Source organism: Tachypleus tridentatus, chromosome 9, assembly GCF_004210375.1.
Source record: "Tachypleus tridentatus isolate NWPU-2018 chromosome 9, ASM421037v1, whole genome shotgun sequence".
NCBI classification, from domain to species: Eukaryota; Metazoa; Arthropoda; class Merostomata; order Xiphosura; family Limulidae; genus Tachypleus; species Tachypleus tridentatus.
In genome coordinates this window covers 37,978,076-38,004,955 of record NC_134833.1, presented here as the reverse complement: position 1 = coordinate 38,004,955, position 26,880 = coordinate 37,978,076, and the positions used below count along the sequence as shown (strand labels likewise).

The window sequence follows — 26,880 nt, the reverse complement described above, 5'->3', positions numbered from 1 at the left end:
TATATGAACATACTTTTTATGTTCATTATTATATATATTAGTTTATATATGTTAGTTAAAAATGAGATAATATATCTATCTGTCTATAGGTGTTTGGGTATATATATATATTTGTATACCCAGGAGGGTCAGGTACACAAGACCTCTTCCTACTTCCATTACTTTGTTGGAGTGGCCAGATTAATACTGAAGTAATAACATAACTTTAAACTGGTCCTTTTCAGGGCAATGTCCATTTATATTTTTCTTTCATTTTTTATTTTTATTTTTTAAGCCTAGAACGTAGGTGGCTGTTTTATTTTAGCACTATTTTATTATTATTATTTAAAATTTGATTTTATGTTAAAGATCAAATATACAAGTTTAACGGGGAGAGGTGTTGGAAGCAATAGCACCCTGGATATTGATGCGTAGTAAAAGTAAACTCTCTCTCTAGGTGTTTGGATATATATATATTTGTATACCCAGGAGGGTCAGGTACACTAGACCTCTTCTTCCTTCCATTACTTAGTTGGATGGCCTGATTAATACATTTAGAGTAAATACAGAATGGCTGAAGTAATATCATAACTTTAAATCTGGTTCTTTTCAGGACAATGTCTATTTATAATGTTCTTTCATTTTTTTAAATTAATTAATTTTTTTTTTTTTTTGAATTTCGCACAAAGCTACTCGAGGGCTATCTGCGCTAGCCGTCCCTAATTTAGCAGTGTAAGACTAGAGAGAAGGCAGCTAGTCATCACCACCTACCGCCAACTCTTGAGCTACTCTTTTACCAATGAATAGTGAGATTGACCGTCACAATTTAACGCCCCCACGGCTGAAAGGGCAAGCATGTTTGGCACGACAGGGATGCGAACCCGCGACCCTCAGATTACGAGTCGCACGCCTTAACACGCTTGGCCATGAAAGTTAAAATGTTACACTTTTAATTGTGTATGGGAACCATATCTGTGTTTAATTCATCACATTTGAATTAAATGTGATTTAATTTTCCTCGCTGATTTCTCCAAGCCCGTTCCCTTGGCTGTGGTTTCGCTAGATAGTAGATAGGAACAGTGGGAATCTCGTTAATCCATTCATGCGCGTCACTAATTAGATGACGAGGCATTTGGCTACCTTAAGAGAGTCAAGTGAGGAAATACTCACTTCCTTACAATTTATAATCAGGCCAAGTTCTGAGCCAGGCCTAATAAGCTTAGAACGTAGGTGGCCTGTTTTATTTTAGCACTATTTTATTATTAGTTTAAATTTGATTTTATCTTAAAAATCTGATGTACAAATTTAACGGGAAGAGATATTTAGGTTTCTCTTCATCATATATGCAATATCTGTCTAGTTCGCATAACAACTCATTTTTTCGCCAATTTTTATCAAAATATTTTATTGTACTCTGTAGAAGTCTATCTGGTATTGATTGTGTATTTGAGTAATAGTGCACGAACTTTGATGAAGTGGTTTTAGGTACTCTGTATGTTGATGTAATTAGTGTATTATGTAATAGGCCCGGCATGGCCAAGCGTGTTAAGGCTTAACAATTTCCTTAATTTATTTAAAAACTTGAGATCTCAAATAATTATTATTTAATTTCTTATCTACGTCATTAAAAGATCTCGGGTTGAACCTTATCAAACAGATTAGTTCAGGTAATAAAAAATAAAGATATTTCTTTCCATAGATTTCTTTTATTAAATTTCTTGATGCTATAAAAATATTGGAACGGATTTAAGTGCATTTCTTTATCGTTTATGCGGTCTGTGTCAGTTATTACATGGAAAAGATGTGTATTAAGATTTTTTCATTTGTATATTTATATAACAAATTATCATATTTTTTTTATATCGTTGAGAACCAGTGAGGTATATAACATTTACTGTTGTACATTTATTTTGGTGCTACGTTTTTTTTTTCTGTATACTTTTTCTTTTCAAACCCAGCATGGCAAGGTGGTTAGGGCGTTCGATTCGTAATTCTAGGGTCACAGGTTTGAATCCCCGTCACACCAAGCATGCTCGCCCTCTCAACCGTGGGGGCATTATAATATGATGGTCAATCCCACTATTCATTGGTAAAAGAGCAGCCCAAGAGTTGGCAGTTGGTGGTGATGACTAGCTGCCTTCCCTCTAGTTTTACACTGCTAAATTAGGGACGACTAGCGCAGATAGCCCTTGTGTAGCTTTGTGTGAAATTGAAAAACAAACGAACAATTTTCTTTTTTTGCTTATGATGTATATTCTTAATTATGCATTGCGCAAGTCCGCAAGTTCTCGAAACTTGTAGAGAATTCTTGAAAGTGAAAAGTGACAATATCTGTTTGACTAAAGCGCATGAGAATTTTATCGAAATTTCTACAAACTCGTGTTTCTTATAAAAGGCAACTAGCCGAGATATGGGAAGAGAATATTATTGAGCAGATTCCCAGACTGCCCCTGAAGAAGAAAGGTCAACCTATCGAAGCGCTCGGGTTATAAGGGTTTCTATTTCAGTTTTATCAAAACTTCTTGAATCTATGTGTTTTTCGCACATTATTAATTGGGTAGCTACAATCAGCGTGCTTTAAGAAGCTGTAATTGTGATTAACGTTAATTGATCAGAAAAATGCATAATTTGACCAGGAACGTTATAGATTATGAACATTACAAACCGTTCAACTTCGGTGAATTACTTCGGATGTTAGTATTTCTAGAAGGACATTAAATATCTTCGCTGGAAGGAATCAGCTTGTCAGGGTGTGACACTAGTCAAGAAAAGCGTCGTTAGCTTAAGCGAGATGTAACAACATCAACTTGGAATCGACGTGGATCATCGATAAAATATTCAGTTCTAGACCGGATATAAATAAGACTCAATATTGTTTGTAAGTTTGTAAAACTGTTGAATATAAACCATCATTTGTAATAACTATTAGTAATAACCATTATTATAAACTGTATTGTTTTTATTTCTCTATATTAAAATATATTTGTCTTAAAAACGAACATTGTGTGTATCAATCTTGTCGGCAAATAACATAAATTTAATACACATTAACATTTAATTAACTACTCAGCTCACGTTCAAATTTCCGGTTATTTGAGATAGTAATATGTAACGTACGTAACACAATAAGCCGGAGACTCATCCGAAATAACTTATAATACGTAACAGATATTATAAGTATTTATGAATTTGCTCGTTACAGCACTTAATAAAAATTTAAATAAAATCTACAGGTTACAATTTATGTTAAGTTTATTTTCACATTAACCAGTAAACATTACATTTAAGCTTTCTCAGTATTTATTTGTATGGTTGGATTTAACAATCGTAATTATGTCCCCGGTTCACAAATTGTGTATTGTTCATTAAGAATGAGGTGCATTTTACCCATCCCTAGGGTCTATACTTCCCTGAAGGATCTCATATAGTTTATGTTTCTTTAGTTCCTTATCCATACTTTTCCGCATGTTCTTCTCAAGATCATCCAAAATATCCCGTTTGAAAGACTGGAAAATAGGGCGTCCCAATAGACTAAGAAGTTTGTTAACAAAGTTACTCACACTCTGACTTCCCAGAAGATTCTGGAAATTAACTGAAACAGAGGAAAAATCCAGGTCTAATTTCAGAGTCGATACTTTCAGATAACCTTCAGGTGTCAACATAAATTCGACTTTCCCTGAAATTTTCACGTTGTGTGCCATAACACGTACGTCGCCATTTCCAGTAAGAGGGAAAATGTTAATAATAATTCCTTCTAGATTGTATTTACCCTTAGCATCAAGAAGAGGAATGGACAGACCAAGTTTCAATATTAAGTCATCAAAGTTGACTTCAAACGTGTCCAACTCGTAACTGGATAGACCGAAGATGACAATGTTACGGAACTCGGCAGTAATATTAGTGTTATCTTCTATTTTCTTAATGTGTTGATCACGAATCAGCAGAGGATCCAAAATTGGAATCCTAGGTTTGGAACTACCGACCTTCATGACATTTCGAAAGTTATCCACGACCAACCTTAAGTAGTTGTTTAAGCCTTGCTCACCCAGTCCTATCACTGTTCGTGTAAAAAGAGAGAGAGAAACACACTAAATTAATGAAAATGCGATTCAGAAACAAACATTTGATTATGAGTTTGTATAGAAAGTAAAACAACAACAACATTTGAGCTGATTGATACTACATTCAATATGAACCTTTATAAAGTTTATATAACACTTTTAGTAAACTGATTCATTCACCACAAAATATTTACAACGGATAAAAACCGGATTGAAAATCCGCCAAATGTATATGCCTTAATTTAAAATCAATTTATGTGATGCACATCAGTACTGTTTGTTTGATTTTTAGTTGTTGTTTAACGTAAAATTATTTTATTACACGTTACAGTTTTGTTATGCACAAAATAAACAATTTTTATATAACGAAAAATGATTATGGAAATGCGTCAGTTTTTCGAAATAAATGTCCACATTTGTAAAATGTGCAGACGAGTAATGTTTTCGCTGCATCAAAGTTACCCTAACATGTTATACTTTGGTCTATACATGAAACAAATGGAAAATAATTTGAATCTACAGTTGCTCTAAGAAAATAAAATCATTGTTATGGATCGTCGATTATCTTCATCAGTTGTTTTTTTTTTTTTTAAATGTAAAACCTACATCTGATCAGTCGTGAGAACGTAAATTTAAACGACACTGTCCAATACAAATTTGCTACTGGAGAAAACTTAAGTGACTCTTGAGTAATTTGATGGTGTTGATTTAAAAAAAAAATGTAGTCATCATTTGCCCTTTGCATCTAGGTTTTGAGTTATTATAATATATCAATTTTTTATCAGCAATGTGTGAAATATCATGTAATAAACTCAGTACAAAAGATATATGCTGTGAAATTAAGTTCACTTTTACAGTTTAATGAGTAAAAGGCATACATTTTTGACAACTTCAAACATTTAACTGGTGTAAGACATTAAATATTTTTTTCATATATTATGTCTGTTATCGATATAATTGTAGCGAATTACACCACTGTTTTATTCATACGTTCACCTGCTCCGTCCGGGAATCGCGAAACCCTCACGCGTTCAGTTTTCTAGAGCATTCGAGAAGTTTCTCGGCTAGACATAAAAGGGGCGGAGTCAGACGCCTTTCTTGTATGTTGCTTCTCATGCACTCATTTGGTCACTTCATCTCGTTTAGTGCACGGTTGAAACAAAGCCCCCGATCTTTTTCATTACCTCACACTCGTGATATAATCAAGTTCTGAAAAGTTTCGATTTTTAAATTATTTTAAATTCTATTTCTGTAAACATAAATTATTTTATATTTTTTTAGAAGAATATCTCCAGTTCTTACGGCGCAAAACTAAGAATGCACACAAAAGGTGCAAGAAGTCAAACAGATAGTTTGGAACAATAATAATATAAATAATACCACGATGAAAGTTTGTAATATAGTCTGAATGTATTCCTATTATATCATATTATGACGTTCAATGCTTTTATTAAACTGGTATTATTACATTTTTTAAATGTTGTCAAATGCATTTTTCAAGGAATAAATAAAGTTGTTAAAAAGGGTTATTTTCATGATATGTAATAATACTTGAATAAAATCTATCATATCTCAAAAATTAGAAGTGATAAAAATGTTCAATATGATTTTTAGAATCACCGTCGTCAAATTATTTAGAAATAGTTGCACTTTTGTAGCAAAACAATTCCAATGTTATTCTTGTTGAGAAACGTTTGGTAGAGGTGGTTTTATATCTTTACAGTTCAGGACATTTCAATTCTATATGGAGTTATGGTCACTATGAGTAACAAAGAATTCTTAACTAATCTATCATTAGAAAAAGCGAAGTGTGTGATGTCACTTGAAGCACTGCATCTTCCAAAGCTTTCTTATAGAACCTGGAGAGTATCCAATCCAGTCCATTCAAATCAATAATTTTTGGTTTGAAAAATATGATGACCAGTTCAACATGGACACTGTTCTTCACTGAGATGAAGTGAGAGTCATTTGAATTAGTAAAGAGTAGCACAACACGCACTAGTAGCACAACACGCACAAATATATTTTGCACAATTATTTCAAGACATACATGCATCATATGCATAGAATAAAGAGAATTATATTCACGAAAGTGGCCAAGTGCGTGTGCATAATTATTGGGGTCCTGGCCCCTGCTTGCTCTTCTGTGAACGCCAGTGAACGTAAAATCATGGCGCGGAAAATATAGATCAAATTGGAGTATGTGCAACACAAATGTAAATAACAGCACTAATCACAAACAAGTGAAAGTAGGGCACTTACCCTATACACATAAAAAGAACATTTACCATATACATATAAAACAGAATACTTCCCATATACACGTTGTACAGGACACATTACATATACAGGTAAAACAGAGCACCTGCCATATACACGTAAAACAAGGACATTTGCCATAAACATATATACATACATTATATATACACATACACACACATATATATATATACACGAAAGTAAATTATACAGCAGTAGAATTCTTACCATATACACGTCGAAGCAAAATACCATAAATACAACAACAAAACATTAACACAACGAAGTTCACCACAGTAACACGTCAAAATAAAGTAATTAATACAATACCAACGCTTAGAACAAATGTAAACCAGTACAATACTGGCCACTTTTATAGGCTCTTAAAATACTTAGTACACACAGCTGATGATACGACACTACTGCACCTACAAGGTACACATTACAATAATCACATATATCTGACAATAGAGTATTTATTGTGCAAAACAAAGGTCACGTATCACCCATTTTGAACAGTAATGCATTTAACACCCTCGATCGAACACTCACTTCACAGGTATTTAAAAATATATTTTCACACAATAACAAACTATCATTATACGTATAACAACCAATGCACATATACTGATAACAGGATATATATTTACTAAGTGTACGGCAGCAGATTGCTCATCACGTACGTGCAATAGATATTTACCACAAAAAACAAAGCAAAAACTGATGGCTTACCATCCAAGTACGTGCCAGAAGATTACTTATTTGTTTGTTTCAGAGCAAAGCCACGTTTGGACTATCTGCTATATCCACAGCGAAGACTCAAACCCCACAACATACTTTCTACCAACCGATAAACCAAAGCAATTGCTTGCCCATTCATGGGAAGACCAAAATCGTTGATTCAGAAGAGACCGAGGCCATAACGTTGTACATTTATTACAATAACAAAAAAAAAAACGTGACATAAAACATGTAATCCCATACAAAATTGTGCAATCTAACATCTTATGCTTATATATCAACCTAAGTTTCGTGTGGAGGATCTCCTAATGTAATTTCTACAAACTAATGAAATGGAATTCTATAATGTGTGTGTGTGTGTGTGTGTGTGTGTGTGTGTGTGTGTGTAAAAATACTTTGTCCGTGTGATACACTATTCAGTTAGTCCTGCAGACTATTTCAAACATTCATACTGACTTGAAAGCTAAACCTTAGGCATACACTAAGAGAAAGTTTAGAATAAAATACTATGGACCCAAAACAGATAACGTACCCACGCACCAATAAGTGATGATAGGGTATTTGTTGACCATAGACACATAAAATAATGTAACCATAATGTAAAATAATAATGTAGAATATTACAATACACATAAAAGTGGGTGAATGTGGTTTAACAGTTAACTCGTCGGACTACAAATGAGAAAGTTCTCGGTTCGATTACACAGTGCCCGGCATGGCCAGGCAGTTAAGGCACTCGACTCGTAATCTGAGGGTCGTGGGTTCGAATCCCCTTCACATCAAACATGCTCGCTCTTTCAGCCGTGGAGGCGTTATAATGTGACGGTCAACCCCACTATTTGTTGGTAAAAAAGTAGCCCAAAAGTTGGCGGTGGGTAGTGATGACTAGAGGCTTTCCTTCTAGTATTACACTGCTAAATTAAGAACGGCTAGCGCAGATAGCTCTCGTGTAGCTTTGAGAGAAATTCAAAACAAACCAAATAAAAACTAAACCAATTGAATACACAATATGCCGCTGAACACGTTATGTACTTTCAGTTTTGGTCGCATTATAAAAGTGACGTCAATCTTGAAGGTTTTTTTTATTTTTTAAATGGTGTTGATTTCGTTCCAAATTTTTGTAATACTTCCTGATTATGTTTCTCTTGGGGGGGGGGGGAGTGGAAGAGATGCTCATTTTCCAAACAGATTGATTAAATTCAATTTTGTACTTTATTGTGCAAGAAAGTGAATATATGTGGTTTTTTAACACCCTTCGAAAATGAGATATCAAAATAAACTAGTTTTTAAGAAACTGTGAATAATTTCGTAACGTTAAAGTTCCGAAACTAACAAATAAACAAAAAACTAATGTAAATTAAGAATTTTGACAATCACGAATTTTGTTTTTGACGTTCTGTTGTAAAACTGATATAACACGTACCTGCATCCATCATATATGCTATCAAAGTGTGATATAACAGTCATGTAATGTAATTATATTTTAATATTACTTGAAATTATAAAAACGTGTTACTCACTTACTTTCACTAAATATTCTGCTACTTGAACCTAGTTGGAATATAATTCCTAATTATTGTCTAAATAACGTAGCCTATACGCGTAGTTTAGTTCCCCTCTAGCAATTTCCCCTAATTGTCATAGCGTTATCTCTGGGGGCTTACAACGTCAAAAACTGGGTTTCGATACCCGTGATGGGCAGAGTGCAGATAGCCCATTGTGTTGCTTTACGTTTAATTACAAACAAATCCTATCAACTTACTTTACGGAATCAGGTTGAGTGCAGGGCGTCCGCAAGATGGGGAAAGGAGGGCATCTGCCCTTTTGAAATTCCGGAAAGAAAATTATTTTATTAATTTATTAAATCGTGTATTAGAAAATAATACTGTTTAAACATAAATGATGAAATAAGGTGTACATAAATAAGTCATAATCAACCACAGCATCGAATTCAAACTTCAAGGCAATGGCCTGCGATGTCTACCATTTCATTTTACATAAAAACTGGGATCTTCTTTTCTCACTCCCAAATGTGAGAAAATCGCCATCTGGTTCGTTTCCACGTGCTAATATGATTCACAATAACACAGAATAGAGTTTATAGGCATTTAATTTTCAAAATGTTCTGGAGAAGCCCTCCCACTAACAACAACGATCCCCATATTCGTGGGTTGTGGGCTTGTCCACACCTAAAATAAATTATGCAGGCGCCCATGGGTTAGGGCTCAAACTCAGACCTTGTACTGGACTCCTAGAATAGTAGATCTAACTGTTGTTACTACCCCCCCCCCAGTGGCTTAGTGATATGTCTGCGGACTTACAACGCTAGAATCCAGGTTTTGATACCCGTGGCGAGCAGAGCACAGATATACCATTGTGTAGCCTTGTGCTTAGTTACAAACAAATTAATTACTAGACAAATAATAGTGTCACTAATTATTTGTAAGATATTGTACCTAGATTTTGGAGATTCTGTTTCTATATGTCTCTGTCTTGTAATAATAAATATGTTTATCCTTTACAGAAATCATCCACTTGTTTTCATACACAATTCATAACTTAACGAACGATCATCTGTAGATCAACTACGCTTGAGTATTACAAAAGCATAACACATGCAAGAGACACCGGAGCAGTTTTCAAACACACACAACAGTGACACAACATATAGTTTAGCAGAGCGTTTATCACACTACGTAAACACTAGAACTGTTTGTTTTTTTCCCCACATACCCTGGAAGCGCTACAATAATTTCATCACAATCAAATTATAGATCCCCTCCACCACCGGATCAGCGGTAATTTCACAGACTTGCAACACTAAAATATAGGGTTCGATTCTCCATATTGGAGAAAGAGCAAATAGCTTATTGCGTGTTTTAAGCCAAAAAAAAAAAAAACAACAACAAACAACCAAAATTAAATTTAAAATAATTACTTAAGAGATTTCAGGAAGATTATTTATTGAATTAAAGCCAAAACAACTGAAGGTGTTAAAGAAAATTTCATGCAAAATATGGTTTGGTGTGCTTTGAATTTTGCGTTAAGCTACACGAGGGCTACTGTCCTAGCCGTTCCTAATTTAGCAGTGTAAGACTAGAAGAAAGGCAGATAGTCATCACCGCCCACCGCCAACTCTTGAGCTACTCTTTTACCAATAAATAGTGGGATTGATCATAACATTATAACTCCCCACGGCTGAAAGGGCCAGCATGCTTGGTGCAACGGGGACTCGAACCCGCGACCCTCAGATTACGAATCGAACGCCTTAACCCACCTGGCCATACCGGGCCTGCAGAACATGAAATACAAGTTCGAATATGCCAAAAGAAAGCTCTAATTCCTAGATTTGAAAAGTATATACGGCTAGCGCAGATAGCCTTTGGGCAATTTTGCTCAAATATCTGAAAACAAATTAACAAACATCACTTTGCAATCTTCACTTTCAGTCGCCATTTTCAAGGACTAATTCACCAAAGGATGTCTCGAGCTTGAATTCAACATCGTTGAAAATCGAATGAACAGAGTTCTGATAAATATCGGTAAATCTGGCAATCAGGAGAGATATTTGATTGTTAAGTGACCGTCTATAAATTCCAAACCACTTTTCAATAGGTCCACTTCTGTAGGGCCTAAATCTGCCTTTTTCCTAAGTGAAATAATTAGGTTCGTTTTGAACATCCTCGAATGTGAAAAGGTTAGAGATAAAGGCAGAAGTCTTGGATTTATCTCATACCTTGAGCCTCACACCTTTTAAATAATCTCCAACACTACCTAATACCCATCAGAGTTACTAAAAGGAACAAAAGCCTTAAAATAACGAATTTTTTTTCACAATTTCTAACTTGACATTATGGATAAATTCTCCAATTAAATCAAAGCCTGTAAACATATACGAGTTTCAGACAATGCAGCATAAAGATATTTAACTAATTTGCCACATGGCTCGGTTACATTGATTCATCTCCTACTTTATTATTACATTAGACATCATCAAACAACACAAATGCTTCCAGTAAAGATGAACGACAAAGACATCAATATGTGTACAATGACGTCTAGAAGTACAAAATCTTGGCAGAAATGTCGTAGGTGTCAAACTGTTTTTATATCTGCCTCTTCATGTTGACAGTTTAAATGTGTACTTTAATGACGATTCAATTGTACCACCTCCTGAAGAGGGAGATATTAAGAGTAGACTTTGAAGTCGAAGCATCCTCAAATAAGGAAAAATATCTAAAGATTTAAAAGTAAGATCAAATAACAAAAAAGCAGATATAACTTCAAGAACTAAGCCTAATGATCCTCGTTCAAGTACTTTAGACAAAGGCACAGATACTATATTTATATTTTGAGCCCTATTGAAATTATCTGGAGCTTGTTTTCAAACATGCGTGTTGCAAACATCGGACAATTGCACACGATTTATAACATTACATTAACGTCATTTAGAATACCTTGTATTTACAAGTTTCTTGTAAATGCCTTTATATTATGTTTGTTCTTGGAAAGTTTTAATGGTAGTGCACGCTTTACGTATTTTTTATATTTTGTATTTTGCTGAACTTTGTCTTATTTTCAACCACGAAATGTGAACTGAAACATGGTCTTCATTTGTGAAAGTACATCTTTGAATTTGGTAAATTGTTTCGTCAAATTCATTATTAACATTTTGATAGCTCCATTTAGAATTAGTAGGCTGAGAGTGTGCTTTAAGTTGTGTCACTTTTTATAGATACTTATATCGAATTTAAGTACAATTTCACTTGCAAGACAGTTAGCTTGTGATTCGAAATATTATAGTACACACAATACTTTTATATTAAATAAAAACTTCATATCATTAATTTATACAGTAAAAGAAAAAGTATTAAAACTGGGCTGAAATTTCGTCAAATTTTTTGCTCTTACTTTATCTTTTATTCCAAACCTATAGTACTAATTCATCTTTCGTTCAGCTGTCAAATTCTTTCCGTTTTAATAATAAGTATTATGTCATTATCACTGTGTATTATAGTCCTATCCTTACCTTCAGATAACGGATTTTTAAACTTCACCTTGGTATACTTTTAAGAAATTATATGTGACCTCTGCACAGGTAAGCAACAACTACGTAAAACGTTCTATAAGAAAACACATTTAAAGCTTTAGACCCCGACCACAACAATAATCCACAGCTCTCACAACTTCTCAGCTACAGGTATACTTGTAACGTATTTTGGATTATTTTTCAATCGACAAAACAAATCATGAAATTTGAATCATTGTTAAGAACATCTACACGCTGACGAGTGTAATTCGTCTCACCAATAAATGGATGATGAATAATTTCCTCTTACTAAAGAGAACTATCTCTAAGAGCTTTCACTGATCAAATAAAATATAATTTTACGAAATATATTAGATTGTTTTAATAGGGAATTTAAAAAATGAAACATTAATTTAAAAATAAAGTAGAGAATTACATTATCTTTCAACATTATTTTGAATACAAGAACTTGTTTCTTTGTCTTAAAATTTCAAAATAAGACAAGCACACCATATGGCAAGTCTCTGAATGGTACAAAAGTAAGTCTACAGAATTTCACCCTAAAAGCTGGAAATCAATTACCCAGAACACAGCTAATAATCCAATGTGGTTTTGCTCTAAAAGAAACAAACAATATTATAAAATCCATAAAAACCATGCCGTTAATGAAAGTACAAACAAAAACATTATTACTGACTATTCTGAAATAATTAATGAGATTCATGTTTTTCTTCTTTACTTACACTGACTGTTGCTGGATCCACAAATAAAAGCAGAGGTAAGAACCACGAAGAGCAATTTCATCTTTAAAAAAAAAATTTTTTTAGAATATAAAACTATCATAAACATGTTTGTAAATTACACTCAATTCAAAATCGGTAAATCATCATGCACATGTGGAGTAATAGAAATACATTATATTAAACCGACTTTGGAGCCTTACTACTTTGTTAAAATTCGTGTTACCATTTCCATTTGCGCTCTATCTAACGAACATACCTCTTGACAGTAGTCTCGCAGTGCGACTTCCGTTGCAAAATAATGTGTCATGGCCAAAACACGCCTTTCTTTCCTAAAGGCTTTCAATAGTCCATCTAGTGTAAGAGGACAATGATTTTTCCCAGCACCTGTTTCAACAATTCAATTGTACAGAAATCCACGAGATAGCATGAATATCCGTCTCATTCTTCAACTGCTTGAGATATGACTGGAAGACTTATCTTTGTGAACCCATATTCTGTTGATCTCGATTCCAGATGGAGACCCTTGATCATATTGCATACCGTTGCTTGGGGTACATAGACACTCTTTAATACAAAGAATATCCTGGCCCTGGACGTTCTAATATTTGTTTTAAATACATCTTCGTGATCTAATTAACTAAATGTTTTAAGTGGGAAAGTGTTTTAAATACCATTCCTAAAATAATTTTCAGTAACATAATACTATTTACGAAATGCCAAACGATGTGAAAATGTACGGCGAGTTTGGATCAACTGTAGATTTTGCATGATTTGCTAATTTGCTTATTCAATACTGTTTTAATAAAACGTACTCAGTCCTCCGTATTCATCCTATATGACACATGTAACCAATCTCGTTGTTGTTGAAACTTCATTCATTATTACGGTTTAAAAGGTATCTTCTGATAACATTTGTTTTAGCTTTAAGTTAGTAATTTTAGTTACTTTTAATTGTTAATACCTTAGTATAAAAAAAAAAAACGTTTTATTTCCGTTGGGAAAAGAAACCCTCACCAAATACAACATTAAGAAGGCTTAACAAAATATTAACATAATCGAGTTAAGTATTTACTACGATGCAACTATCGTATTAAACAGAAGTTTATTATTACTTGTAACTAGCACTGACTTTTAAAACGTGTAACTACATTTGTGCAGTTGATTATTTATCACATCTCTCTTTTTTCCTTTACCTACGGGCCCGGCATGGCCAGGTGTGTTAAGGCGTTCGACTCGTAATCTGAGGGTCGTGGGTTCGAATCCCGGTCGCACCAAACATGCTCGTCGTTTCAGCCGTGGGGGCGTTATAATGTTACGGTCAATCCTACTAGTCGTTGATAAAATAGTAGCCCAAGAGTGGGCGGTGGGTGATGATGACTAGCTACCTTCCCTCTAGTCTTACACCGCAAAATTAGGGACGGCTAGCACAGATAGCCCTCTAGTAGCTTTGTGCGAAATTCACAAAACAAACAAACAATCCTTTGCTTATTTCTAAACCAGAATACCGTAGCTGATATTATTTGTGAATTCTTAATTATGAACTAAAGACGTTACGCAGCTCTAATTAAAGAAATATTTCTAATCTCCACATACATATATATATATATATATTTTACATAGCTTGACAGTATAATCCGTAGGAATTGCAGTTATCTAACACTTAAACCAACTTAGATTTATTTCTTGTTAATGTTGTGTATTTTGAGAGTTCTTTGGTGAGTAGGTGGCAAGTTCTCCGATTTACGACATTACAATCTGGATTTCAGTTTCTTTCGATGGGAAGAGTGCAGATAGCCTATTGTATAACTTTGCGCTTAAAACAATCGGAACAACAAGTTATATTGGGAATGTTTGTTTAATTGCGTCATTAGTGGAATGCCTCCAATTGGTAAGAGTATCATAAAACGCGTAGTTCAATACTTCAAAAACGAAAACGTAAGTACACAAATAAACTAAAGGTATAATTCAAAAGAGGATAAAAGTGGTTACGTTCTATGGTTAAGGATAAGTTCCATACGGGTTATTGGATTATTTTTACTCGTTGAACCTTAGAAATTAACTCTAATAAAATGTCATTAAAATAACATATTAAAGTGAAATGCATGTATGTGTCTTGCTTAACATGTTCCACCTAAATATTTTTTTCTGTTCGACCAAAGTATTTTAATCGACTTTCAAAATTTGTTCTAGACATTCATTAAAACATTCCTCTTAATTTATTAAAGTTAGGTAAACATCAAGGTGCCATGCTCCTGCTTCACTCTTATGCAGTTTTCTGTAATACATTTATTTACTTTGATCTGTCTAGTATCAGTGTAAAATGCTTATTTTGATATAGAAATAAATAAACTTCTCTTAAAAAAAACAGATGATCGGTATTTTGAGCATTCGGTTCGCAGTCGAATAGCATTACCGAACATGCTCGTTATTTCAGCCACGGGGGCTTTATTATTTTACGGTCAATCCCACTTTTTGTTGACAAAGTTGTTTGTGAGTGATGTCGACTAGCTGCCTTCCCCGAGTCTCTCACTTCTAAATTAGGGACAAGTTGCGCAAACAGCCCTTAAGTAGCACTGCGTTAAACTGACGATTATAGCATATCTTTCAATGTTTATAATGATTGTGTTCAAAGCAATAGATCCAACAAACTTTAAAGAAAATGTTTATTTTCTCTCAGTAGGTTCGGCCAACTTTCGTTATGTCATGTCTATTCGCCTCTTCTCCCTTGTTCGTTTTTATTGCAGATTTCTGGTTATTGAGCTGTTCCCGTATATGTTCTGGTTTAACCTTCGTACTAAAGTTATATATGGCTCGGCATGGCCAGGTGGTTAGTGCTAGACTCATAATCTGAGGCTCGCGGATTCGAATCCCCATCACACCAAACATGCTCACCCTTTCAGCCGCGGGGACATATAATGTGACGGTCAATCCCACTATTCGTTGGTAAAAGAGTAGCCTAAGAGTTCGCGGTGAGTGGTGACGACTAGCTGCCTTCCATCTAATCTTACACTGCTAAATTAGGGACGACTAGCGCAGATAGACTTCGTGTAGCTTTACGCGAAATTCAAAAACCAAAGAAACTAAAGTTACATTTTTTAGCACTAGATTAAATAAAAAAAATATTTTTTTATAGCAGGCTACAGGTTTATTGATTTTAAACTGTCTTTGGTTGTGTTTCTCAAACTGTTCTCCTTATAACATCTTTCAATCATTGTTCAGATGAATATCACAGTCCTTACTATCAGAGCATAGTTTCTTTAATCTAAGCACTTGAGTGAGTGTTTGGTGTGTGGAAGGTGACATCATTCGAAACGTAATTATTGTGGTCTATAAGTTAATTTTTGATAGAAATATGTATGGAGAACACCATCTCTTAATGTTAGGTTGATACCCACGAAACCTATTTGGGTATTGGAATAGTTTAGAGTAAATTTAATAAAATTCAAGAAAGATTAAATTTTCATGTCTGTAGAAGGATAGTAAGGAGTCTTCGTCTCCTACACAAATGAAAAAAAAAGTCATTAATTTGGATTCTTCAAACGTTTGGTTTGTCTATACAACTTTCCAACAGCCTCGTCTTTAAGTCTCCCATAAAAATATTGGTTTAGTTTGGTGCCCACAGCTGTGCATTTTGTCTGAACATATAACTTAATATTAAAGTAAAAACCGTTAAATGTTATAACTAGTTGAACTAAGTCTGTAATAAGTCGAATGTTGAGTATTTCTAGTTTTAAAAGATAAATGTTATGAGCTTTCAGGCCTTTGTCTTGGTGAATGTTGTGTACAGAGAAGAATCGTTCGTAATCCAGAAAGAAGTTGCATTAAAAAGTCGTTTAAAGGTTGACATTCCAGAAGAAGTATAAACTGTAGCTAAAGTGTAAGTATTCCTTTAGGATCATAGAAAAGCGATGTAACTGGGTATATGTTTTATTATAATCTGATTACAAGCCACACGATTAAATACATTATTTACATATAACGGGTACAAAACTAACGTATGATGCATATAATATCAACTGTCGTGAAAAAAATGTTTTTCTAACAAAAGGAAAATGTACATGCGCAAATTATACGTTTCAGTATTTTGCCATTACAATTTGGTTTGGTTTGTTTAAAATGTCACGTAAAGCTACAAAAAGGCTATCTTCGCTATTCATCCCTAATTTAGCAGTGATATTTTAAAGAGAAGGCAGCTGGTCAATACCACCCATAGTTTACTTTTAGGCCACTCTTTTATCAAAGAAAATGGGATTGGCCGTCACATTATAACGCCCTCCTGACCAAAAGGACGAGCATGTACGGTGACAAACAATTCAAATCCGTGACCAGGATTAAAATTATAGCAACTCATAATTATATCATAACTAATTATTAAATAAAATATACTTTTATGTTACTGAAAGTGAAACGAAAATAGTAATTTTAATCCAGTTCCTAACTTTTTGTTGTAAGCAAGAGACATGCATCTCAGGAATCATCTTTCATTTATTTTTACGTCAAGCAATATACTGTTCATGAAAGATTACTAAGATGCCCTAAACACTACCTAAACTTGCACTAAGAAAACAAAACATGATATTTTTCTCAGAAAAATCTTTATCTCCTCAGCGAGTTATGCAGCAAACACACACACGCCAAACACAGTTTATCACAAGGAGGATTTCCTTCTCAAAACAAGTAACCACGGTTCGTTTAAATAGGTTTGAAAACTACAGCTGCCTGCTGAAAACGACGGCTTCTAGCCTCAATATCGAAACCGAAACGTCGTATCCTCTTCTTTCAACATTTACTGTTTCTCAAACCCATGTACTATGTCTATACAATGCTCCAGAAAAAAAAAAAAGATTGTTTTTTACCATGACATCACAGTAAACGCAACTTCAAAACTGTTACTTGGTTTCATCATGTCAAATAATAAGCGAGAAATTCGTGTTATTAATGAGTCTCGTGTCCTAAAGAAACAATGATACAAAACTATGGTTATCAAACACTAAATCAAGTGTGAAAACATTTTATTTAGCTCAGTTGTTTGTTTGTTGTTGTATTTTGGTAAAACTCTAAACAGTTGATTAATTATGAGCATTTGGAGAAGCTTCAGATAATATCTTGCATTATATTATTCACAAAATATCTAAAAAATACATATTGACATTCACGGAAATGACTAAAAACAAATGTGTATTGCCATTCATTGGGATGATTGTAAGACATGAGAGAATAAAATCATTCTTTCTTTATCTCGGTGTTTGGGTAAGAAATGTTCATACACTAGAGGGTCAGGTTCTCTATGACCTCTTCCTCCTCCCTGTACTTATGGTCTTGCAGTATTAAAATTTGTAATTATTGAACTGAATATTATTCTGATCCTTTTCAGAGCAATGTCCATTGTGACCAATACTTGGTTTGTTTTGAATTTCGCGCAAAACTATACGAGAGCTATCTGCGTTAGCCGTCCCTAATTTTGCAGTGTAAGACGAGAGGGAAAGCAGCTAGTCATCACCACTCATCGACACCTCGTAGGCGACTCTTTTACTAACGAACAGTGGGATTGACAGAAACTATATAACGCCCCCACAGCTGAAAGGGCATGTTTGGTGCAACGGCGATTCGAACCCGCGACCCTCAGATTACGAGTCGAGTATCTTAACCCCTTGGCCATGCCGGACCCAATCTAAATGAATATTAGGTGTTATATCGTGAATGTATCAATGTATTTTAGTCATCTACTTGAGATTGATGTAATTCTTTATATGTTTGCTTTAGATCCTGAAAATGGAATCTGTATAATTCCAAAATGTTTATCAGCTTCCCTTCTGATATAAATGAACAACGTTGTTCATTTTAAGTGTCGTTATCATTTTCATTATAAAACTTAAAAGTATGGTAATTAATTAACATTAAGACATTTTTTTAATAAGTTTACTTGTGAAGATGATGTCAATTAGTGAAAGTTCCCAACTTTTCCACAAAAAACACCGTATGTGGCAAAACTCTGAGATTTCGTTTCAAGTGCTAAATATATTACTCTGAGCATTTTGGGGCGTAGCAGTTACCGAGATAAGTGGATAAATGAAATATGCTCATCAGATGGGTTGCAATATATCTGGATCTTAGGAAATCATATATTAAATGTGCACCTTTTAATTCTCCTGACACGCGTTCAAAAGGAAAATAAAACAAATAATTCATAAACAGGTATCGTTATACTGAATTCACTAAAACAAAGCGTAATAAAACTGTTATGTGTGATATCAGAAAAATGGGTTTCCCAACTACATTTTCCGCGAAAGTCGCTTAATGTCAAAGAATTTGGAAACAGGGGGATAGTTTATACACAGCTTGAACGAAGACAATGTATACGTAACCGGTTTACTTGTAACACAGTTAATACGGATTACAAGTTTATTTCTAAATTCTAGATATAGGTAGCTGTTGTTTATATTTCTGATTTTAAGTATTTTGTCATAATAAATAACTAATATTACTAAGCAAGCTGTATTAAAATTGTAATTTATTTTCAATGACAAGTTTTTGGGTGCATATGTGCGTGACTTTAACCCACATTTTATAGCCTAACTTGGGTAGTGACGCTAGTTCTAGTTCAAACGTTGAGGGATATGTATGTATGTACAGGTACGAACAATTTTAGGTTCGTATTAACACCTAGAACTTTATGTTTTTGAAAAATATTGTGAAAAAGTGCAGTTTAGCTGTACTACCAAAAAAATATTTTAAAACCTGTTTTATCTAATACACAAAATGAAACAAAAAATACTTACAGTATCCAGCTTCGACATTTCACTAACAATAAATGTATAACTTGTATGTTTTAGGCCTACAATTAATATACTTACACTTCTGACGTAAAATACACCGAGTTGAAACTAATAAAGGAAATTTTACACATCCTTGTTGATCCCTGTATTTATAAGCCGCGATTTCCCACTAAGATAACTTCCAAGAAAATACTGCAATCACGTGACATTAACTATGTTATGGCTGGGCCTCGAAGTTACTTTGTGAATCGTAACTAGTTCGTATTTATATAAAAAAAAAAAATCATTTTATAACCGCACAGACTTATTGGACGTAAAACCCAGATTATAATAAATACCTAGTTCTAGGAATTACTTCATATTGTAGGAGAGCACAATGTTTTGTAACTTCTTTCCGACGTTCTGAGATTCATTTTTATTTCAAGTGGGTTTCTCGTCATCGAGAATTGTTTCAAATAAGCTTTTAACAAGAGGAACTGCAACGTTGAACCTTAAATTTATTTAATATATTGTAGGTTTAACATGATCGCGTAGTACGAGGTCATTTACTGTTTATGTCCCACCCGTATGCAACATTTTATAACATTACTGATTTCTCCCACCTCAAACAATAAATTATTTGGCTTCTTTAATATACCTGGTAAATTATGCTGTTAGTGACGACATCGTTCGTTCCATGTAAGGTTTTGCCATCTAGTGGCTTACGATAAAAACATATCACAGCGCGCTCTCTCCAAGGAGCGTTAATTCTTCTGTTAGATGTCTAATATGCAGTGTAAAAGGGGGGTATCATAAGCCCACAACAAGACGATTTTCCTCTTATTAATGGAATCTTAAACACAGCTTCCTGAAAAACATATAGCCAAGATGTAGGAAAAATAACATGTTTTATCTGCCTAGAGAAAGATTAAGAAATTACAAGGTATCCAATGATGTGTGAAAGCAACAACCGTAAGAATGAAGGAAAAACTAATTGGAGGAATTTTTTTATGTCTAATTTAACGCGACAGGATATATTTACTAATCAAACTAATTTGCAATGTTTCAGACATGTACCAAACTATCCCAGCAAATTAATATCTTTTAACTATTTCATATTCTACAATATTCATAGTCATCAAAAACTATATTAGCTACAATATTAACAAAATAAATGATAACAATTTTCATGATTATAAGTCTGTGTAAACGCAATATTTTCTTTTCTTTTCATTGTATGTTCAACGTTTTAATAAATATGTTATAACTACGACCTATTATTATTTGGAATGGTAGGTTATTATTATTGTAACTAGTATCATTGTAATTGACGACATGTGTTTAATATTTCTATTTTACAGATATACAAAACTAATAGATCAACTGAGGCTTCTAGAGATAGCGAACAATTTATGCCTGGTGCTAAAGAGAGCGCTAAAAATAAGGAAAGGAAATAAATTTATACAGTAGGTGGACAAAAAGATGCGTCAAGAGGAAATATTAAAATTACCTTTCTCTTGGAGGCTTACCTACATCTCATGAAGTGAGTTACTAACATCGAGAAAGAATACATATTGGAAACTGACTTCTTACAAAGACATGGATAAGAGATTAAACTAATTTCAGTTAGCTCCACAGTTTATGACCAGGATGTCCCTATGCATTACATGGGATTGAACTTCAAGTAAAAAAAAAAAAAGAGAAGGTGGTCATTGAATTACCTAGAAATGAAATACCCATATAATTTTTTTTAGAAATAAATCCATTCTTCTAGTAATAGGAACATGGAATCAAACACCTTGGCATGTACTGGGAGGCAGAAGATTAGAAGAGACCTTACAGATTTTAAAAACGAGAATGTCATGCAAGATTTTACCAGGAAAGGCATGAAACATCTTGTGATAAAATGAAATATGTTTATAAGACATTGTATTGATTTGCCGTTCTAGACACATGAAAACAACATATCCAAAGTTAAGCACGTGTTTCGAAGAGCCATATGTTGTACTGAAAAGAATAAAGGTTGTGGTTTACAACGTGCACGAAAACATGTGGTCTAACCCATAGGTCGTCCATGTTATCATCTTTTGAAGTACATAAGTGAGAGAATGGCAAGGTCGATGACATCAGAGAAGCATTAGCCAGTGAACAGTCTATCCGATGAAGAGCCCAAGGTTCCTTTCGAGCCCACTTTGAGATTATCTCCAAGAATAGAGGCACCAATGGATTCACTAAACCCACCTATCTACCTAGGACAAAAAAACATTCCACTGCAAACCATAACTCTAAGAAAACCAAATCACCAAAAGACTTGTTGAATAGACAGTTTAATGTCTTATTTGTGTATTACGATTGTTCAAGAGATTACAACTCGAAGGAACAGTGTTATAAACTACATTTTAATATTTTAATTTGGACGTTTCCTTAAAGGGCTCATGACGATGTCCCGAAAGTTTATGAAAATCAAGAATGGAGACGTTACGAAGTTACGCATAAAATGTAGAAACAGTGGTATAATACCAATATAAGAACAATAGATTAACATGTTATAATATTTAATAGCTGGTTCAGTTCATTGTGAGCAGTGAGGATTATCACGTCTATTGGTAAGTAAAATTTGTAAATAAGTTAGGCATAGGTAACATATTAGTGCAGTTTATATTGAAATGTTTTTAAATTTAGGTCTACAAAAATTGAACATATCTTGAAGACATATAATTTATTACTGTTAAATAGACTCTAATTTACATTATTTATACCAAGTAGTCCAACGATAAAACATGTTAAATTTTTTTTATATCATACCTATTACTCCACATCTCCTCAGATTTACACAAAGAATTTGTTTACTAAGAGAGGTCTCAAAGATCGCTCCAAAGTAAGACTCCGTGCTCTCAATTCATGTGCAGAAGTTTTATCTTCCTTTTTTTTCTGTACGTTCTGGTACAGAAGCTAGGTAATCAATATTATATGTAAAATAAAATTTTCAGCCTGTATATATATATATATATATGTATGTATATCTTAGTGAAAATGAATACATTTAGATAAAATCGTGTAAACAAAATCACAAGAAAGGGCTGTGTTACAAACAGCAAATCTAAACCTCTGACTAATTATATTAGTTTGTTATAACTAAAAAAAAACAACCTGAAACAAAAAATAAATAAAAAACGCTGCAGTAACTAAAAAGATCCCAGCGAATAAACTATAATGTGGGATTATAAAATGTACCCTAGGTTTTGGAGGTGACTGAAGAAATAGGACCCACATTGCGGTGGGTATACACCATCTATTAGTCTTATTCTCTATTCGCCAGTCTCGCAAAAGATATAAAAAAGTTGCAACAGATATAGAAATAGAAATGAGGAGAGAAGGAGGTAGGTGATCAAGTCAACAACGTCCCACATCTATATCAACCTTCACTGCTTGCAAACAGTTGTGGGAAGGTGACTGCTCTCAAAATAAAGAAGAAAAATTAATTGAAATAAGAATAAGAAAATAAGGTACTACCATTTGGGGTTAAGTAAGTTCAAAATGTATCTCGTGAAGTTAGTATTCCAGCCATCAGTATGGTAGAAACGCACTAACTTATAGCACAGAAGACGAATTATATATTATGAAGTGTCGCATCCAGTTATCTAAACAAACTAGTACAGCTCTCAACATTCTTATATTTGTTACAGAATAGTTTAATAATTTTATTTAAAGTTTTTTTTATTAAATACATTAACTAATTTTTGTATTAGTATTTCAACATTGCAGATTAAATATTGTAATTTGTTTCAAATTTTACAATATCTAAATCACTGTGAAGTTATAATGCTTATAACAAAAGGTATGGTACATTACAATAATATTTTTATTAACTGTTCAATCAGCTTGGAAAACAATAGCGCTTTCGAGGTTGATATAACAATTGGTTAACTAGTGCGTCACTTATAAGCAGAATTTTGTCAAATAATGGTTTAGATATACTGTCAGTCTTACTTCTTTTTTAAAATAATAGGCATTTTTTGCTTGTAATTAAGCACAGACTACACAATAGGCCATCTGTGCTCTACTCCTTAAGCACAGACTACACAATAGGCCATCTGTGCTCTACTCCGTAAGCACAGACTACACAATAGGCCATCTGTGCTCTACTCCTTAAAAGTATCAATACCCGATTTATAGCTTTGTAAACTAGCAGACATATCGATGTGCCGCTAGTGGGCTAAATAAACTGTACTAGTTATATACTACCAGATCAATGAACTTATTGTTTTAAAACTACTACATAACATCGAAGTACAAATATAAGAAAATATATCTATCAAATGGTTTCAAACCCATTTAACTTGGGTCTTTTGTTATAAAGATTTCCTCTCACCAACAGTGAAAACCAGGTGGATAGGGCGCTCGATTCGTAATCTGACGATCGCGGTTTCGAATGCCCGTCACACCAAACATGCATGCTCTTTCAGCTATGTGGGCGTTATAACGTGCGTTGAATCCCACTATTAATTGGTAAAAGAGTAGCCTAAAAGTAAACGGTAGGTGGTGATGACTAGCTGCCTTTCTTTCTGGTTAAGGATAGCGTAGGTAACCCTCATGTTGCTTTGCGTGAAATTCATAAAACCAACAAAAGATTGGTCATTACTCAAAGTACATCATATATTTTGACAATAAATTTGAAATATATGTATATATATATATACCTTTAACCACCAAATAATAATAACAATAAAATTTGTATTTCATCGAACATTCTGCCTTCATCAGGAATAATAGTACAAGAAATACAGTATTTGCTTTAATGAAGTTACAATGGAGAAGCATGACCTCAAATACTTTTTTATTACTGCTTAGAGAGTAAAGATTTTTTTCTAACTTTTTGCCAAAATGTCTAGATTCTGCTAGGATGTACCAAAAGTTTTGAAAAACAATAAAACCCTTTGGGACTTCAAGGACACTGATCACCAAAATATGATTTGCCGTTTCTATTTTTTTTATATTTCATTATCGATATCATAAATGAAATGCTTTGCATAAACTTCTGGGGGTCTAATGTATAAGTAAATACAAATAGTTTCTCTGTTTCGCTCTTTGGCATTATTTTAGCTCCAAAACGAGACCCGTGTGCTTCGACCTCAAAGCTGTTCAGTATCTTATAGTTATTATGTGCAATAGCTAAATTAAATAATTATTAACAAAAGAAAAGTTTATAAGGCTTAAAAATGCCTTATTGCACTGTATGCAGATGAAACCGTGATTCCAGACGTGAAAAACAACTAGACATAAATACACGTATGGCTGCTTTCCAGTCATAACACCCCACTGCACACTTCACGTGTGCAAACGTTTTAAACTATTTCATGTAATTCTACCTTTATTAATAAAGGATAAATATTTTTTGTTACTTGTGATACAAAGGTTTGTAAGAGAATGATATACAGAAAAGTGGTCAAAATGGTAGAAGAATATTTGAGTTGATTCCAAGCATCTTCTCGATGAATATACGAAACACGGTGCAAGTTACGAAATAAATCACGACAATTCTACGTCCTATGCAATTACTACAGAAACTAAATTATGCATTCGTACATTGTAACTTTTATACAAGTTCTGGAAAACGTTTTCTTTGTCGGACAAATCGAAAATTTATTAAGTGTTAGGTTCATTGTTTGGCAAAGGCTCAAAGTGTTTATGTTTGTTTATTTTGAATTTCGCGCAAAGCTACACGAGGGCTATCTGCGCTAGCATTTCCTAATTTAGCAGTGTAAAATTAGAGGAAAGACAGCTAGTCATCACCACCCACTACCAACTTTTAGCTACTCTTTTACCAATAAATAGTGGGATTGAGTGACACATTATAACGCCCCCACGATTGAAAGGGCATGTTTAATGTAACGGGGATTCGAACCCACAACCATCAGATTACGAGTTGAGTGCCTTAACCACCTGGCCAAGAGAAAATATAAGGCTTGTAGCTTTCCATTAATCGTATACTGTTTGTGTAAAACAGATAATGGGTTTCCGCTAAGATTTATTTCTTTCAACGGCGGACATACTACCACTGTACTGGAAATAGAACCATAAAATCAAATGTGCAAGGATCAACAGTTGAAATTGTGTAAGTAACTTGAAGACCCAAAATAAGTAGCGTATTCAAATCAGGCGAGAATATATATAAATATAATATTTTACAGTCTTTCAATTCACTGTGCATTAATGACTTTGTCGTAGTTATTGATATGACAGAGAAAACAAAGTTCTGACGAGAAAAAAAATATTATATTAAATGAAATGTGAAACGTCCTGGATGAAAAGCATTCTTATTCTTACCACTAGGCCTGGCATGGCCTAGCGCGTTAAGGCGAGCGCTTCGTAATCTGAAGGTCGCGGGTTCGCGCCTGAGTCGCGCCAAACATGCTCGCCCTCCCAGCCGTGGGGGCGTTATAAAGTTACGGTCAATCCCACTATTCGTTGGTAAAAGAGTAGCCCAAGAGTTGGGGTGGGTGGTGATGACTAGCTGCCTTCCCTCTAGTCTTACACTGCTAAATTAGGGACGGCTATCACAGATAGCCCTCGAGTAGCTTTGTGCGAAATTCCAAAAACCAAACCAAACCAATCTTACCACTAAAATCATCTTTGTATCAGTAGAGGTTTTGTTACATTTCAGAGAAAAATCTCAGCAGAAATACAATATTAAAAAATACAACTTTGTTGTGTACAACTCTTTACTAAAAGATTTCCATTATTTGAGAAGACACGTGTAATAAATACCGAATTATGATGTACAACGTGCACAATATCACCAATACGAAGTTCATTTAATAAGGTTTCCTGTGTCTGTAGCAAGAGAGCGACACCGCATGGTCATTTGTAGACTGCCTCGTTATATTTTCGTAAAATAAATAAAAAAATCATAGATATAGCTCTATTCTAAGTGTGCTGTAGAAATAACGACCGTACAAGTAGTATTCTCTATATGTAATTAAATTAAAAGGCAAAAAAAACGAATTTCATTTTCGTTTAAATCGGTGACCTAATTTTAACTATGGAAAGGCAGCAATGGCGCTACCTATTAATTTAACTAGTATTCCCTCCTCATTCGTTTTTGTAAGTAAATATAAAATCAAAACTTTTATCTCTATATCCTATTAAAACCAAATTCTAAAAATTAACATTCTCAAGATTTTTTGGTATGTAGCGCTATACTACATTTGATATCAGCACTTTTCACTTTTTGTTTTCGTATTCTAATTTGGAAACCATTGGAAACTATATATACTGGTTTCCGCGTTATAAATAGATCTCAGCTGTCACTT

General features: G+C 33.8%; 1 protein-coding gene across 4 annotated transcripts; it reads right to left on the bottom strand.

Annotated features, from left to right (window-relative positions):
• Positions 1 to 3,213: 3,213 nt before the first annotated feature.
• Positions 3,214 to 19,773, bottom strand: LOC143225084 (uncharacterized). 4 transcript variants are annotated; one of them, XM_076453823.1, is made up of 4 exons: positions 19,667 to 19,744; positions 12,813 to 12,873; positions 5,037 to 5,249; positions 3,214 to 4,036 (listed from the first exon to the last, which is right to left on the bottom strand). In XM_076453823.1, the coding sequence occupies exon 4, from the start codon at positions 3,966 to 3,968 to the stop codon at positions 3,363 to 3,365; it is 606 nt and encodes a 201-aa protein (XP_076309938.1). In that variant the 5' UTR covers positions 3,969 to 4,036; positions 5,037 to 5,249; positions 12,813 to 12,873; positions 19,667 to 19,744; the 3' UTR covers positions 3,214 to 3,362. The 4 variants fall into 4 exon arrangements, with proteins under 4 accessions (XP_076309938.1, XP_076309939.1, XP_076309937.1 ...); XM_076453824.1 differs by having other exon boundaries at positions 19,592 to 19,667; XM_076453822.1 differs by lacking the exon at positions 5,037 to 5,249 and having other exon boundaries at positions 19,667 to 19,773.
• Between the last annotated feature and the right edge of the window lie 7,107 nt (positions 19,774 to 26,880).

What these genes read in the sequence shown, in the direction of transcription:
- LOC143225084 (XM_076453820.1), bottom strand. An exon ending in TGGATCCAGCAACAGTCAGT is followed by an intron (nt 4,037 to 12,812) that starts GTAAGTAAAGAA and finishes TTACACGAACAG; the next exon opens with TGATAGGACTGGGTGAGCAA.